We start from the raw sequence: 18505 nt of genomic DNA on the forward strand, positions 1-18505 counted from the left end.
TAAGTATACCTAGATCAGGGGTTGGCAACGTTTGGCACGCAGCTCGCCAGGGTAAGCACCCTGGCAGGCCGGGCCAGTTTATTTACCTGCTGTCCTGGGCCAATGGGGGCAGTGGGAAGCCGCGGCCAGCACATCCCTCACCCGCGCCGCTTCCCCCATTGGCCCGGGACGGCGATCCGCGGCCAGTGGAGGCTGCGAGCGGCTGAACCTGCCGCGTCAGCAGGTGCTTACCCTGGCGAGCCACGTGCCAAATGTTGCCGACCCCTGACCTAGACAATCCTTGACAGGTGTTTGTCTATGACCAGAGAAGGGGATTAGGAATGAGAGCTTTTGGGTTTTATTTTCACTTATACCACTGATGTGCTGGAGTGCCCACAACCAAGTCATTTAACCAAAGTTTTCAAATTTGGTTGTCTAAAGTTAGGCACAGAAATCCTAAATAAATAAAAGGGACCTGATTTTCAGAGGTTCCACTCAAGCAACTAGAGGAAATCTAGAAAAATAAATAAATGTTTATATCAACAAATGCACTCATTTTCATTGTACGCACATAGGGCCAGATTGTTTCACTCAGATCCAGGCCTAGGCTAGTGGTGCTGCTGCAACGTCCACTGCCCCAGGAAGAACAAGAGTATCCAACTGTTCCCTAACATGCAGGGGGAAACGGAGCTCCTGCACAATCCCTTAGGATGGGAGCCAGATGCTTTTCTCTGTCCCTCCTCCCTCCGTACCTGGGCAGTGTGGAGATAGAGTAAGGTCATAGCCCTGTTGCTTTCCTGCTCTACTTAGGTTGCTCACCAACTGTAGGGTACTAGAAGGAAGCAATTTCTGCACTCAGAAAAGCGCAGGGATGCAATTGTGACTGGTCTGGGAGCAGAGGTGCAAGAAAGTGAAGAAAAGCTCTTTGAAGACATTCACAACGCTCTTCATTTTTTATCACTTAGCCCACGGTTAAGACTAGAGACAACAAGAGGGTTCTTACTTTTAATTGTCTCTGGTTCTGGAGACCCAGAAGACGGAATCATCAGCGACTGCTGGATGTTCTTCCACTCGCTTGTGGTAGCACTGCAAAGTGGGGGTGTCGATGTTTGAAGAGATGTTTGACTATCATGTTCAACTGAGTTGATTGTGAGCTTCACTGTGGTCTTGGATGTCTTCAGCAGACTGATAAACTTATTGAATAATAAAAAGAACAGCGAATGATCCAACTGTAACACTTACAGAGGTCAGCAATTACTCCATGATAAGGAGCAAAAAGTCACACATACTTGTTGTTCTTGGAGATGGGAATGAAGAAGATTGATGTTTTGGATGATGTGTTGCAACACAGTTAATTATTGTGGGCCAGATCATTAGCTGGTGTAAATCAGATTAGTTCAACTGACTTCAGTGAAACTATGCCAATTTCTACTGAGGCTATGGCACACAATCTATGTTAGCTTTCCTGGATGCTACACTATACGTTGATAGTTATTAGAACAAAATCAGAAAACTAGGAGTAAGTACTAATGTTGGTGCAGAGCCCAATATTGCTCCCACTGAAGTAAATGTCAAAACTGATCTCAATAGGAGTAGGAGCAGGCCATCCAATGTCTTTGATTAAATGTTTGGTTTTTGGGGGGGGAATATGGCACAATTAATATTTGAATTATGGAGCACAGGAAGGGGATGTTGGAGAGGAAAGCAAGGTGGGGCAAACACAGGGCCTGGTTGTAAGGCCCAGCGGGTCTCGAATGCAGGCCTGCAGAACTGCCAGGCAGCAGACACCTCCATGCTGCCATACTGTGTCAGCTATGACCAGCTCATGCTCAATTACTCACATCCACTGAGGACATAAGACCACAGGAAGTCCCTCCTCAAGGGGTATGACAGGAAGCAGCCTCCTGGCTCCTGATTGGCTCCTCGCCCTATATAACCCCAAGGGGAATCCCAGAAAGAATCCAGGCAACAGCGCAACTCTCCTGTAGCTGCTATAACCATTCCTGCTCCCTGTTTTTGAACTCCAGGCTTCAATCTCAGCTTAATTTGGATCTCGCCTCCTGACCAGATCCCTGAAACCTGACTCAGACTCTGATCTTTGGTATCAACCCCAACCTGGAACTTGACTACGAAATCCTCTGGTATTCAGCCTTAGGTTTGATCCTGCTCTGACCCATGGTCCCAACTTCCCTAGGTCATGATCCTGACAGACATACAGAGCATCTTCCAAATCTCATTCACTTCAAAATTACTTCAGTGAGAGTGGATGGTGCTCAGCACCTCCCAGGATCATGCCTTTAAAGTAGATTTCAAACTGGAACAGTGACTTTGTAAAACTGACACCTTAGGCAACAGATCTGTTCTTTACCCCAAACCACATCTGCTTCCTCTACAGATAACAATGAATTGTACTGCCTGTTAACTCTGCAGAGCCAATATAGCTCTGGGAGAGAGAGATGGATTCTATTCCAGCTGTGCTGTATCAAACAGAATTTGCTAACTCAGTTCTAATTGCAGAATGACTATTAGTGGTAACAGAGTCAGAAAGAGCCCAGGTTGACTCCTTACAGAACCCAGGTTGAGTTTGCAGAGTTGGAAATTAGGGGGGGGGGGGGGGAAATCACCAATTGAGTTAAATTTTACCTGGAAGCCACAGAGCCAACAAACTCAGAACCCCACAATACCATTTTTACAGTCACTTCTCAGAGTGTCACCACAGTTTAATGATTTGCTGTCAGGAATTATGCTTTCCCAAAGAGAATGATATGCTAATGTAGAATACATCAGTGTTAATGCATGTGGTTCCAGTACTAAGAGACCATCATCCTCTCAGGCTAACATCCACACTCCGGAGCTCAGTCAGAGTATAACCACACAAGATCTCCTGCACAGGTTGCTCTGCAAGTTTAGAGGAAGGGTCTGGATTTGTCTCATACAACTGCTATAGTCCTTTTATTCCTAAAGTACCTTTTCTATAGGATAGCCCACAACAGCTTCATCATCCACTGCAAGGATCTGATCCCCAACTCGGATCCGTCCATCCTGGGAAATAAAATTGATCAAAAAAAGATTAATATGGGATTTTTCTTCCTCAATGGTTTACCATCCTCTTTCCCGAATGGGTTGTAATTTACAATTCTCACCTTCGCTGCTGCACCATGATCTGTTAGGCTTTTAATAACCACTCCATTAAGTGTGTCTTCTTCACTGATGGCAATACCCAGTCCTCCTTGATCCTGAGAGAATAGGAATGTACAGTCAATAAGGTGCTATATTTATCAAAGTTGAACTACATGTATTCATGTGAGCCTACTGACATTTGTAGATGTCATAGAAGTTTGATGTTTCATGAAGTCTCAAAGCTTGAAATAAATATTAAAGACTTATTTGGAAAGGATTCACTTTCTCCAACCCATGAACAGGATAGAGAATCTAAATAAGCTTGAAATGCTTTGAATTCTAACTTGTGACATTCTAAATTTCAATGGATTTTAACTGTGATTCATTTGTGCAATTCTTAAAACAGGAGGAAGCCACACCAAAAGTTTTGAAGCTGTGGAATGATGAAAATAGGGTGCCAGACCATAGTTAAACAAATGATACTGCAGACCACAGGAAAAAATATAGAACAGTGGGAAATGTAGAAAAGGGAAAAATACATTCACTTCCAGTGAAAATGTTTAATGTTTTGTGGGGGTGGAGTGAATTTTCCCTGGCTTCCTCACCCACAAACCAATCACTATTTGGATTCTGTTATCTGTAACATCTATTCCCAGTTAGATGGAAAAGACTGGATGGCAATGGTGCATAGAGCCTAACCAGCAACTTTCAAATCTCAGAGCTTTAAGTCTAGTGCATGCAGCTATCTTTTATGAGTTAATTAAAAAAAAGCAACAAACATTTTCCTTCCCTCCTCTGGCAGGTACATATTCAGAAACTACCTTGCTCCTTTCTCCCTGAAGATGCATGATTTCTGGTAGTAAAGTATACATTATTCCTGGGTATGCTGTCCTTGGGATTTGGTGCTTACAGTCTGCTAATTAAGTTACTTGGAACAATTTAGTCAATGATTTCACCTGGACAGTCACAGGTAAGTACTAACCAAACTTTGCTTTGTGCGCTCAATCCAAATAGTTTTGTTTAGGTCAAACAAGTTCACAGAAGGACGGAGATGGTGCAACCCCAAAATGTACCATGGAGGTTCTACCACACTTAGTTTTCCAGTGCAACATAGCTGGCCTTCCTACATCTGTGTCCTGACTCCCTTGCCTACCTTTTCTTGATTGCACTGAGACCTCCAAAATCTCCAGAAGTGTCTGTGCTGGGCCCTTGCTGCTGTTTACTGAAAACTTTGCAGACGCATTATTCCTGAGAAATGCAGCTATGGGACGTGTTAGATTTCAGCTATGTGGGGGGAGGGCCTAGCTGAGATGCTGAGGAGGTTCTGGGCCCAACTGCTGCTTTAGGAAGAGTTTTTGGGACAACCTGCAAATAGAATAAAATTGCCAGTGGTCCGTCTCACCCTCCAAGGGAAGGAACAGTCCCTCTGTTTCCAGAGGGACATAATCACAGAAGAGAAACCCTGTGACAATAAACTTGCACTGATATAAATTTAGTTAAAATATAAATTTACCTTGGGGAGTTCCACATGCTGAATATGTTTATATGTATTTAAGTCTATAGCCGTAACAGGATTTGTAGCACTCGGTTCACCCTAAGAGAGGAAGACAATTTAGCAATTTACAACTGTATTTTAAAAACAGGCATTTGGTGTACCCTTAAAAACTGAACAAATGCATGGTGGGTCTAACCCCCCCCCCAAGCCAATTTTACATTGGTATAATTTCAATGACTTTCCTGTAGCTACTTCTTATTTACATCGGTGTAAATTGAGAGCAGCATCAGGACCAAAATGTTCATCAGCTATGCTAAAACCCCATTATGTTTTCCACTAGGACTTTTTCTGCTGTAAAATGTAACAAATATTAGAGTATTTTTCTCCAGAAAGCTGTTACTCAGCTCAAATAGACTCACACAATGTTTAGATTACCTCTTGATTTTGAGGAGTCTCTGAGGGGGAAGGTGAAGGTTCTACTGATTTCCCAGGGCAAACAGCCATCTGAGTCACTGCATCTTTATTTCTACAATATATTAAAGCATATACGTGTTGAAGCATCACCATGGTTCTTTTCACAAGTTTAATTTTGCTACCTTCATTTCTTATTTTGTTTTATTTTTGGCAGTCACGATGCAGATCAAAATACAAAAAAGAAAATACATAACCTGTAAAGTCTAAATGTTGGACTTACAGAAGTACATCACCAAAATTACCTGGGTGACAAAACTGTGATATTGGGAAGACTTTTTAAAAAAATTTTTGTATAAAAACAGCTTGTGAAAAAATTCATTTTTAAACATGTTAAAGATTACTATCTCTAGGAAAGACACTTTAAACACTGCTTACCTGATAAAGATGATTTTTACTTTAGATGGTGCACATTTGATTATCGAGGAAGCATTCTGATGAGTTCTTCCATAGAGAATTTGTCCATTGATCTAGATGAAGGAGAATGGCAAATATGGCTCTGAATGTTAATTTCCTTAAATTTTCACCAGCTTAAGTGATCTACAACAAACACTTATCTTCTTTCACCATCACCTGCTAAACATCATTTTGAAAATTTACTCTGCAATATATAACACTCTGTTTTCACCCCTCGAGTTCACAACATTCCTCCCAATGCTGGTCTGGCTCTAGACTCCCTCTCTGTGCTGAAAATGTCCTTCTCTAGGTTACAATGGCTTTCCTTTAGGCATATTATTTATTTCCATTTGCCATTGATCACCTCATGACTCAGTAGGCTACCAGTTATAAGTACAAGTAAATGAACTGCCTCTATCCAACAAGAAAGTTATTATTCATTGACCCTCAAAACAGTGCCCAGAACTGTACAAACAAGGATTCCCACCCTAAGGCACTGAGAACTGGATCCTCTAACCATTTATGCACGTGTATGATTTTACTTGCTTAAGTAGTTTTATTGAAGCTGAAGGGAATTTTCATATCAGGAAAGTTACTCCTGTGTTTTTGCACGATCAGGCACTCATTTACTCAGACAAGGCAGTTTACAAGCAACACTTGCTGGCATAATCACAAAAGCTGTGGTGAGCTTTTGGAGAGAGAACTGGAGAAGAATCTTAAAAGAAGGATTTGAAGGAGAGTATGGAGGCATGAGGAGAAGGAAGGAATTACAAGCACAGAAGTGGTATTGTAGACAGGTACAAAGAGAAGTGTGAGGGGAGCACAGGAGAGGGCGGCTGGTTAGCAGGAAGGCTCTGTAGGAGCAAAAGGAGTGAGAATATCATAAGAACGGCCATATTGGGTCAGAGCAAAGGTCCACTTAGCCCAGTATCCTGTCTTCCAACAGTAGCCAATGCCAGGTGCTTCAGGGGGAATGAACACAACAGGTAATCATAAAGTGATTCATCCCACATTGCCCATTCCCAGCTTCTGGCAAACAGAGGCTAGGGACACCATCCCTGCCCATCTTGGCTACTAGCCATTGATGGACCTATCCTCCATGAATTTATCTAGTTCTTTTTTTAACCCTGTTATAGTCTTGGCACTCACAAGATCAGATGTGGCAGAGAGCCCTCAGTGTCCATTTAGCACTGCAATGAATGAATCCAGCTCTCAGTGCTTTAGGGTGGGAACCTTTGTTTGTACAGTTCTGGGCACTGTTTTGAGGGTCAATGAAAGTTGACCCTGCACGATCAAGCTCTATATGAAAATACATTTTGGTTGATTTGAAAAAGTCCTTCGTAGTGAAAACTGGGCCTCTGCAGCCAGTATGTGAATACCCTCATCTCAGTGGATCCCCACAGTCATGGATCCCATAGCTCTTCCGCTGGTCTGAAAGTGCTTGTTTCTGCATCAGCCTATTCGGAACTGGCACAGTGCCTCTCAGGAGTTGCTGAACCTCCCTGCCCCCACATCCCCTCTCCACTGGCAATCCCCTTTGTATAGCCCCCACCACACAGCTGAAGTGATGGGGATGGCCTTGCCAGTTCTGTGCAACAGGCAGAATGTCACCCTACACCAAATGGAAAAGGAGTGCAAAAGTTATAAGAAAGCAACTGCTGCAAGTGCCATCTATTGAACTGAGACAGTATTAAAAAAAAAAAAAAAAAAAAAAAGCTTTACACGTTAGACAAAAAAATAAATAAATAGTGGTTTAGAATGAGGATCCTGTCTGTGCAATGAGGGTCCTGACATCACTGGATGCCATGTGAAAGCAGCCTGAATAGACTATTAAATCATTAAAGCCCAAGATATAAATACAGCTGTTCCAGATTTCTTTTTTCCTTTTCATGTCATGTGACAGATGTATAAACAATACAGACAGAGGCAGACAGAGCTGTAACGAGAATGGCCTGCAGCAGTCCACAGAATCTAGTGGGAGAATCTCAGAAGGACTATCACTGTATGACACAGTATTTTTCTTAGTTCACAAACTAATTCCTCCTTCCCACCCGGCCCCATGATGCCAAAGCTGCATTCTTCACTTATTGTATATAAAATTTTATGCAGTAGTGGTCTGACTGAAGAAGAAAAAAAAAAAAAACTCCCAACCTCAACCAGCAGGCACATACCAGAATGAAAATGTGAATTCAGAGAAATAAATTTTGGTATTACAAGGCTATATAGTTAACTCAAAGCTACATATTGCACCAAGAAACTACCACTCTACTGCCTTTATAGTCAACATGTTTGCTTTTAAGTACAATTGCTAGAAACTTACCTCTAGTAACTCATCTGCAATCTGTAACCTTCCATCTTTTCCAGCTGCCCCATTTGGATCAATTCCCACTATGAAGACACTCATCCTGGACCGGTCTTTGTTGCCAGCAAGGCTAAGTCCCAAACCAGTCCTTCCTTTTTCCAGCTCTATCATGTGCAGGTCCCCTGGTAGAGTTCCATAACGCTGTGTGATCTTTTCTAAATGTAAGGGGGAGAAAAGGTGGGGGCAGAAGGGCTTGAATTCATATTAGAACACTTTACAAGTCATCCAGCTAATCAGCTTTAGTGCGCAACAGGCATTATCCAACAGCAGAATTCCTGCATCACTGAAACAGCACAAACTACTCCCTTTTTCAGCTAAAACTAATGTCACTTATAACAATGCTTCCAGTTGCTTGGGGGCTGGGTTTAATATGAAAATTTTAAATTCTTTTCTTTGGGTTTCTTCCCTGATCCCAATAAATAAAACATCTTTCACATGGATACATGGCTGGTGAGACAAAGGCAGCTGGGAGACTAAGAGAGTTAGCCATTTGAGCTCCTCATCAAAGGAAAGCATGTTTTTCCCCCTTAACTTGTAGGTACTCTGCAAGAAAGAATCTTCAATGGCAGGAAAACACTGCACTGCGAACACCACTGCTAGCTCTTCCTCGGCCTGTACCTGTGGGATCCCCGCCCAGACAGGCATCCAGATCTTGTAGGCTTCCACTCAGCTCATGGTCTTGACTTGCTGGGAATACAGCCTGCACATCCTTGCTGAAGAAAGCCAGGAAGGGAGAACCTCTCCCGCCCAGTACAAGAGGCATCTGTTGGTGGCGTCCCTCAGGAAGCAGGTAAGAGAGCTGCAGGAGGTGTGGCTCATTTGCCGGAGCAAAAGGACATACTGTCAGGATGCACATGAAGACGTCCAGGATGGATGATGCAGCCAGCTGGAACAGAATACAGCACCACCAGAGGAAGAAGGAGAACCAGATGCTCTGGGGGGGCGGGGGTAGAGATTGGCTGCTAGCCAGCTTGGGCAGCAGAAAGTGCTCCACCCCACACCAAGGTCCTGCTTCCATTGAGGTCAAGAAGTGGTATGCTGTACAGAAAACAGGAGATGAGCAGGCGCCAATGGCTGAGGAAGAGGAGCCAACTCACCCCAAGGCTGGGAGGTTCATGGCCACCACCCCCAAGAGAAGGAGATAAAAGGGGCTGATGGTCAGGGACTCCCTTCTGAGGGAGATGGAGGCATCCATCTTCTGACCTGATGTGCTGCCTGACTGGAGCCCATGTCTGAGCCTTTGTGGAAAGGCTGCCAAGGCTCTGGCCCTCTGACAACTGATCCCATGCTGCTCACTAATGTGAACATTGATGATACTGACAGGTATGACTGAGCAGATCAGCATAAATGGGGGGAAATGGTCAACATCATGGTAGGGGTCCAATAGAGACCACAAAATCAGAAGGAGATGAATGAGAGATTTCTAGAACTACCAACAGAAATATCCAAACCACAAGCCCTGTAATAATAGGGGAATGTAACTACAGAAATATCTGTTTGAAAGGTAATCCAGCAAAGGCAAAAACGTTCAGTAAATTCTTAGAACAAACTGGGGACAACTTCTTGTTGCAGCAGGTGGTGGACGTAGCCAGAGGGCAACCATGTTAGACTTGTTTCTTATTAACAGGGATTAATTAATTAGCTGTGAATCTGAAGCTGGAAGCCAATTTGGGTGAAAGTGAACGTGGAATGATAGAATTCATGAGTCTAAGGCATGAGCGCAGCAGTACAAAGATTTGAACAAATTCAGAGAACTGGCAGGTAAAGTTCCAGGGGAAGAAAAACTAAAGCAAAAAGGAGTTCAGGAGAGCTGACAGTTTCTCAGAGACAACATTAAAGTCACAAGGGCAAACTTTTCCAATATGAAGGAAAGATAGAAAGAACAGTACAAGGTCAACATCAGAAGTTCTTTAACAATCTGAAAATAAAAAAGGAATCCAGAAAAAGTGGAAACGTGTGTTCATCCTTAGCAATTTTTCCAAAAGACTAGCACAAGGATGTAGGGACAAAATCAGCAAGGCTAAAACACAAAATGTATAGACATAAAATGCAAAAAGATGACCTATAAAAGCATTAAAAACAAGAGAAAGAGGAAGGAAAATGCATGTCCACTACTGAGTGGGGAAGGAGAGCTAATAATGGATGACATCAAGATGGCTGAGTTGCTTACTGCCTAGTTTGCTTCAGCCTTTACTAAAAAGGTTAATTATGGCCAGATATTTAATGCAATTAATATTAACAATAAAGGAGAAGGAACATAAGCCTGGATGAGAAAAGAACAGGTTAAAAATATTTAATGATGTATTCAAGTCAGCAGGGCCTGATGAAATTCACCTTAGGATGCTTAAGGTACTAGCTGAAGCAATCTTGGAACCCTTAACAACTATCTTTGAGAACTCATGGAGGACAGGTGAGGTCCCAGAGGACTGGAGAAGGGCAAACACAGTACCTATCTTTTAAAAGGGAAACAAAGGGGATCCAGAGAATTATAAACCAACCCGTCCAACTTTGATACCTGGAAAGATTCTGGAACAAATTATTAAACAATTAATTTGTACGTATGTATAGGATAACAGGGTAATAAGTAACAACCAACATGGATTTGTCAAGAACAAATCTTGCCATACCAATCTCATTTCCATCTTTAACAGGGTTACTAGCCAAGTGGATGGGGATGAAGCTGTAGATGTGATAGATCTTGATTTTAGTAAGGCTTTTGATAGTCCCAAATGACACTCACATAAGCAAACTAGGGAATTCTAATCTAGATGAAATTACTACCAAGGTACATTCATAACTGGTTGAAAGACCATATCAAAGCATAATTATTAATGGTTCACTGTCAAACTGGGAGGGTCTCGCAGGGGTCTGTCCTGAAACCAGTACTGTTCAATATTTTCATTCATGACTTCGATAATGGGGTGGACTGTATGCATATAAAATTTGTGGATGATGCCAAGCCTTGAGGGATCACAAGCATTTTGGAGGACAGGATTAGAATTCAAAATTACCATGACAAACTGGAGAACTAGTCTGAAATCAACAAGATGAAATTCAATAAAGATGAGCGAAGAACTTCATTGAGGAAGGAAAAATCAAATGCACAAATACAAAATGGGGAATAACTGGCTAGGTGCTACTGAAAAAGATCTGAGGTTATAGTTAGGGCCCTACCAAATTCACGCCATGAAAAACGCATCATGGACTGTGAAATCTGGTCTTCCCCTGTGAAATCTGGTCTTTTGTGTGCTTTTACCCTACACTATACAGATTTCACAGGGGAGACCAGGGTTTCTCAAATTGGGGGTCCTGACACAAAAAAGATTTGCAGGGGGGTCGCAAGGTTATTTTGGGGGGGGGGTCACACCAGTAGCAGTGCAGAAGTAAGAATGGCAATACCATACTATGTGACCCTTACTGCTGCCTTCAAAGCTGAGTGGCCGGAGAGTGGCGGCTGCTGACTGAGGGCCCAGCTCTACAGGCAGCAGCGCAAAAGTAAGGGTGGCAATACCATACCGTGTCATCCTTAATTCTGCGCTGCTGCTGGCAGCCGCTCTGTCTTCAGAGCTGGGCTCCCAGCCAGCAGCTGCCCTTCTCCAGCTGCCCAGCTCTGAAGGCAGCACTGCCACCAGCAGCAGTGCAGAAGTAAGGGTAGTTGTACCACAATCCCCCCTACAATAACCTTGCAACCCCCCCCCCCCCCAACTCCTTTTGGGGCAAGGACCCCTACAATTACAACACCGTGAAATTTCAGATTTAAATAGCTGAAATCATTCAATTTATTATTTTTTAAATCCTATGACTGTGAAATTGACCAAAATGGACAGTGAATTTGGTAGGGCCTTAGTTATAGTGGATCACAAAATGAATATGAGCCAACAATGTAATACAGTTGCAAAAAAAGGGTAATATTTTGGGGTGTCATATGTAAGACACTGGAGGCAATTGTCCCCACTGTAATTGGCACTGATGAGGCCTCAGCTGGAGTACTGTAATCAGTTCTGGGTACCATACTTTAGGAAAGTTGTGAACAAACTGGAGTTTGTCCAGAGAACAACAAAAATGATAGAAGATTTAGAAAACCTTACTTAAAAGGAAAGGTTGAAAAGAAGGGAACGTTTTGAGGGGGGAGCTGATAACAGGTCTTCAAATATGTTGAGGGCTGTTAAAAGAGGACGGTGATAAATTGTTCTCCATGTCCAAGTAAGGACACGTAGGAGAGTAATCGCCTTAATTTGTAGCAAGGGAGACTGAGGTAAGATATTAGGAAAACATTCTAACTATAAGGGTAGTTAAACACTGGAGATGGGCTTCTAAGGGAGGGTGTGGTATCCTCATTGCTGGATGTTCTTAAGATCAGGTTAGACTAACACCTCTCACAGATGGTATGACAAGGTGTACCTGGCCCTTCATGTCCCCTGAGGTCCTGCTACTCCCACCCCAGAAAGGAGCAGTGAAGATGGGTCCTCCAGGCCTGCCTAGAAAGGCTGCACAGAAGCAGCCAATGAGAGCCCAGCAGGCTCAGATAAAAGGAGCCGCAAGGTCTGAACCAGTCAGTCCCTGGCTAGGACCAGAGGGGCAAGGAAAGTGCCCCACTCTAGAGCCCTGCAGCAGGACTGGAATCCTGCAGGACCGCTGCCATAATAGCGGGAGTGGGATTGAAAAAAAAAAAATCCCATGCAGGGCTCTACTCCACTCTGGTCAAAAGAACTTGATGGGCTGCATTTGCTAGGAGCTCTAGCCTTAAGGTATTGAACAGAGGTAAAAACGAGACCGGATGGGAAGAGGCCCAGGAAACATAGCAGCAACCAACCAAGGAAGCAGTAAGTGGCTGCTGTTTATAGAATCCATAGGTTGGGACCTGGAGTGGTCAACAGGCCCAAGTTTCCCCACCAGCCACTAGGAAAGTGACCTAAGGCCTGAAAAGGGAACAAGGCTTGGTTAGAAGACCGAGTGAAGGGCGGGACTTAAAGGGCTGAAGACCCTGGTGAGGGCTGACATTTTGTTGAACTCTTTGCTACTCTGGAAGGGGTTCATCCATTTTGACTCTGTGACCTAGCTGGAGGGCTGAGTCACTGAAGACCTGCCTAGCAAAGTCAACAACCTACAACAGGTGCCCAGGAGCAGGAAAAGACCCGAAGTATCAGAGGGCAGTCAAGATGTGAGTGTCCCCGATTACAGATGATCTAGGTATACTTGGTACTCACTCAATGTGGGGGAATGGACTAGGCAACCTCTCGAGGTCCCTTCCATTCCCAAATTTCTAGGAGTCTTTGGTTTCCCCTCCTCCCCCCGAAGATTTTTTCTAAAAGCACTAGTCCCCCTATCTGCCCGTGCACACCTACATTTTAACTGCAGATGAGATTATATTCAGATAACAGAACTGTATATGCGATTACCATGGGTGACATATACTACATCAAAACTGTTATTGCGGTTCATTATGTGCAGGGTAGAACCTACATTTACCAGGACCAGCACAGAAACTGAATGCACAGAACAAGGGCAAATGATTTTGTGTTTCAAGAATGTACAGCTGTCCAAGCAAAAGTGAAAGCTGAAAATAACATTTTATACCCAGACAGATGAAAATGAAGGCGTTCAACTTGCGCCCCAACCTACTCCACATCATTTCTATTTCAATGCTGAGCATTTCAAATAACACAAAAAATAAACTTACTCCAGCTGTAACCAAACTCATCATCATCTTCCACATCCTCTTCAATTTTGCTGGAAGATGATTGTGCAATTTCACAGCTCATTCCTGAAAATGCTGAAGGAGGGGGCAGAGGCAAGTTACTAAATGAAGTCTTTTCTGGCTCTGAATCTGACTGACTGGATGCCTGTGGAGAACAAGAAGAATGCTGTGGCTAAATATATGGAGACTCTAGAGCAGGGCAATCTAGTACATGAAAATATAAAAACGGCAATGACTATGGCTTTGAAATTTAAATACCAAGCACCAGGAATTCTAAACAAAGCACATAGTATAGAGAGGCATCAGGATATCAGATGTAAAGAACACTAGGCAAGAAGGAGTAAGACTCCAAATGTATTTTTAAGCAAACAGAACTGACATTAAAAGCCCAATTCAGTGAAGTTTTGTGTGTTGCTTTTTTGCCTGAGAAACAACCTTGTGTGAAAACTGAATTGAATTTTTTCAATATCCAATTTGCACAGACTTTCTTTTTTATATCTAAAGAAAAAAAATGAGTCACTAAACAATTTCTTCTGCTATAATTTTGTACATATACAAACAGGGGAGAGATGGAGTTAAGGTAGCTTTGAAGAATCTTGTAAAAAGAATATTTAGTTGAAATGTTGGTAGAAAGGCCTATTTAAAAAAAAATACTGTGAAGAACACAAGAATACCTTCTTCCAAGTCCTTTACTTGTCTTCTATACAACCTATGAATAGTCATATCAAAATGGAGAAAGATTTTGCCATAAAAAGAGGGGGGGGGAGAGGGGACTTACTCTTGGTCTTGTGATTAATTTCTATTAAAAAAATAAAAACAAAACTATACGCACACAAATTACTACTGCAAATCATGGTCAGATCCTCAACTCCTTAGTCTGGCAAAACTCCCATTATACAGTCAGATTGCTTGAGGGAAATGTGATCAAAAACTGTATGATTTGGCTCCATCTTTTTAACATGTATCATTTTTATGTATTTGGCACTGTGATCAATAGTAAACAATAGGCCATGAAGGCTTGGTAATTGATAAGTCAGGTGCTGAGACTAAGCGACTGATAGATGTCCTATGAAAAATAGTACCATTTTACAGAACTGAAATTTGCAGGTACTGTATTGACTTCTTCCAGCTTTTACCTTCCTCGCTTCAGCTTTAAGAATCTGATTCTAGTGGGAAGTGAGAGAATAACATCTCCGATGGTGTTGCTAGGGGGTCAAAAATTTTAATACACCTTCTTCAGAGCCACCCTGAAGGATTTCAAAGATAGGAATCCATCCGTGCCTGTAGCGGGGTGGTTACCCTGCTCCAGTCCTGAGAGAGGGCTGTGGACGGGGAAAAGCTGGACTGATTGGGAAAACAGCCAGCCACTGCTGTAGCCAGTGCAATCAGGGCCCAGCTGGCCCTTATAAGAGGGCAATGGGCCAGAAGGAGACACTCTCTCTCTAGCCTCTTGAGAGAGGAGGGCCTGGCTGCTGGGGAAGCTGAGGAGGTTACCTAGGGCGGAGCAGTGCTGGGGAAGAGCAGAGGGAGCTGGGGAGCTCCAGCCCAGCTAAGCCCCAGGCTGCAGACCGAGTTAAGGGCCCACAAAAGGTTACTAGGGCTGCAGAGGGGCAGCTCAGGAAAAGGCAGAGGCAGCTGGTCCAACCCCCCTTGCAGATGATGAGTGGTTTACAGACTGCCGTCACCCCAGTGAGCAGGGGCTAAATGGAGACTGGCAGTAGCCACTGAGGCAAGGTGGAGATAAGGTGTTGGGAGTTCCTCTGGGAGGGGAGACCCAGAGTGAGGGGATACTGTTGTGGGCAGAACCCCTGGGCAAAGGGCACCGGGGTCTGGGAAGGACACGGGGCCAGCGGCAGGAGAGGCAACGGCCCGCAGAGGGCACTACGGGCTGGATAGAGCTAATTCCCTGGATGACCAGCAGCCGGTGAGTCGTCACCCCACCACAGTGCCACACTCAGATAACATCCTTTAAGTGAGTAGATTTTTAGTCTTTTCAGATGATTCTTATGAAGATCCGGGAAAATGCCAATTGTCCAGAGGAAACAAACTACCTTCTTTCTCTCCCCCTCCAAACGTGTAAAGAAAATGCTAATGTCTCATTTGAGCCCCCAAATTCCTCTGCTGCTTGTATGAACTTCTTTCTCCTCTCATTCTAGGAGCTTTTCAAAGAAGTCATGAAATACTATGAAGAAGGCTGAATAAGTGTTAACTAAAAATATCATTGGGGTCTAAAATGGTATCTGTTTAAATGCCTTTACATTAGGTACCACACACACTTAGAACAAGACAGATGCTGGTGGCTGACAGAATGGTGCAAAAAACTCAGTCTTACACAAGCGAGTACTGCTATACACAACCCTCCCTTGGCACTTGGAGCTTTAAGTGAATGTGAGGCATCTGAATTGTTTTGAACCCATTGTGCAGAAAGCATCTGAGAGTTCAAAGCAATCTGCTGAAATTCCTAAATGCCAGCTGGGATGATGTAGCGTATTATATTAGTCTTTATGAAAACTGAGATACTTACTAAACCTAAATTGTGGGAGCACTCTCTGAAAAACTCAGACACCAATGTGGACAGGGAGGGTGATGTTTCATAAATCACACTTATTGCGAAACAGTTCCTAAACTTCAGAATCAGCGTCGGGTGGTAGCAAAAGCACACATTAGCATTCATGCTGTACTTTTATGCTTAAAATGCATATTCCTAACTGAAAAATGTTATGCATCCGATGAAGTGGGCTGTAGCCCACGAAAGCTTATGCTCAAATAAATTTGTTAGTCTCTAAGGTGCCACAAGTACTCCTGTTCTTTTTGAAAAAAGTAAGTAGCAGAATGTTACCTCAAGGTGAGGGTAGAGGAGTTCCAGAAATTCAATAAGCACTTCCTATATATTCACTGGAGGCCATATAACCTTAAATTAATGCAGGTGTTTGTGTGGGGGGGAGTGTCTACACAAAGATTAGGGAAGGACATGAACCAACTGATTCAGTGTAGTTTACAATTACTAACTGAAAGTAATGCATCATTTTAGTCTTGTTCTTTGTGAGCAATGGAAGTGCCTAAAATGTTGCAGTACTGAAGGCAATGATCAGGACAAAAATAAGATGGTTTGCTATCCAGTATCTGGAAGGACGGGTGTACCTCTGTATGTACGAATGAAATTCCAGTGGATTTATCATTAAAAGAAAGCACAAAGTGCCATATATTGATGGACAAGGAACGTTTCCTTATGTCTCGCTATATGTACATGTATAAACTCTGTTTTAAGTTCAAGCAAATGCTGATACGAAAGCAGATGAATGCTTGAAGTCTCTTCTGCAAGCAAAGAGTAAAACAAATAAGGTCCTAACAATTAAAAATGTACAGGACCAAATTCTGTCTTCCAAAGTCATTGGAAATATGCATGCATCTTCGAGGACAGAATCTGGCCCTTTTATTTACACACAAGACTTTTGTTCTCTGAATTGGGCCCTATACAAAAGGTAAAAATATTTTGACTCATTACATACCAAAATGCAAACATCTGACAACACATGGAGCCTTTTGGCTACCCATGTGGCTCTGGTCACAACCAAGCATGTATTTATAAGGGCAGTGAATGGACAGCAGTATCACTTTCAATGTAGCAGATCAATTTGGAAGGAACATCGGTACTTTCCGAAATTACCACATGCCACGTACAAACAGGCATAAACAAAACACAGCACAAAAAGGATGTGTGACACAATCACAAGTTACTGTAACTTTCACATGGAGACAAACCTTAAATGGTGTGGGGGCAAAAGGGTTAGTTGGGGAACAATGGAAGGCAACCCTAACAGGATTCTGCACATCCTACAGTAACAGAAAACAGCAATCCATATATTACAGTACCTTTGACAATATGTAGCATTAGTAATGTGAACTCATGTTTTAAAGTGACAGGTATTTTGTAAACTGCAGTAAATTCACACATTTTATTTTAAAATGGACAAAATTGCTTACATGACCTAATTAACCCCTGATTCAGCAAGGTATCTTACTGAATCAGGGCCTTCATAATTTTCTCCACAAAAATCTGGCAGAAAAAGCAAAAAGATGGCCACGGGGGTAGGGTTCAGATGGGGGTGGCAGGTGTTTTTGACTTTTCTAATATTTGCAAGAACATAAGTTTTTGCATGTAATTATGTGCAACATAATTTTTTTTGGTAACAACTGCTTATTTAGAAATTATACGCAATTACCTCTGTTACACTTCTATTCTCCTTACCTCAGAACTATAAGTGTGAGCACAGATTTCAAAAACATACATATGCAGTTATACAGACAGTCCATGCTCTTTATACATTTTGAGACTGTTACGAGATTAAGGGGAAAATACAAAAAATGAGGAAGCACGGATTTATAGCTGAATTCATCCCCCAGATGCATGAGGAGCTACAAGTGACTGTGCAAAATCAGAGCTGTGTGCATGTACATGCAGATAGGATTTAGTCTTTAATTAGGGATGCGTTAGAGGTCTAGTCCCTCCCTGTACATGGATAACTTTCATTAGCACCAATCACGAGGAGAAGAATCTAACTTTTCTAAATTTCCAAAAAATGTTGGCACCCTGCTGGTGGTACAGTGCAAGAATTTCCAAAAAAAAAAAATCAAAAAAGTTGTCACCATCTTACAATGTGAGGTATTGACACATTGTTCATGGCAAAAATAAAGTAGGAAACTCCTAACCATACACATACAGAGAAAGGACCGACATACAAACAACTGATAACAAAATACCTCTGTCCTTGAGAAATGCCATTTCACATTAGGCTGAGATTTTCAAAATTACCAAACTCCTCTAGGGGGCTCTGAAAATCTCAGTCTTAGAGCTTATGATTATGTAGCTGGCATTTGTACAATACTTCTACACATTCTTATTTATCATGGAGAATTTCCATCCTCACCAGCACAGTATTTTACCCAAATGTGGTAAAAATACAAACAAACAGAGAAGGACACA

At 42.6% G+C, this 18505-nt stretch overlaps 1 protein-coding gene across 9 annotated transcripts in view; it reads right to left on the reverse strand.

Moving 5' to 3' along the window:
- The window catches only part of MPDZ (multiple PDZ domain crumbs cell polarity complex component), a 129656-nt gene that overhangs the window by 18397 nt on the left and 92754 nt on the right, over window positions 1-18505 (reverse strand). For 8 of the 9 annotated variants that reach the window (XM_054032034.1, XM_054032037.1, XM_054032030.1 and 5 more), the window contains 8 exons: window positions 13504-13666; window positions 7782-7978; window positions 5444-5535; window positions 5030-5120; window positions 4613-4693; window positions 3123-3215; window positions 2947-3021; window positions 983-1172 (listed from right to left, as the gene is read on the reverse strand). In XM_054032034.1, coding sequence (XP_053888009.1) covers window positions 983-1172; window positions 2947-3021; window positions 3123-3215; window positions 4613-4693; window positions 5030-5120; window positions 5444-5535; window positions 7782-7978; window positions 13504-13666 — 982 coding nt within the window. Of the gene's footprint in view, window positions 1-982; window positions 1173-2946; window positions 3022-3122; window positions 3216-4612; window positions 4694-5029; window positions 5121-5443; window positions 5536-7781; window positions 7979-13503; window positions 13667-17283; window positions 17356-18505 lie in introns of all 9 variants that reach the window. The other variant, XM_054032028.1, reaches the window with a different exon arrangement.

The sequence above is a fragment of the Malaclemys terrapin genome, chromosome 6, assembly GCF_027887155.1.
Source record: "Malaclemys terrapin pileata isolate rMalTer1 chromosome 6, rMalTer1.hap1, whole genome shotgun sequence".
Classification (NCBI taxonomy): domain Eukaryota; kingdom Metazoa; phylum Chordata; order Testudines; family Emydidae; genus Malaclemys; species Malaclemys terrapin.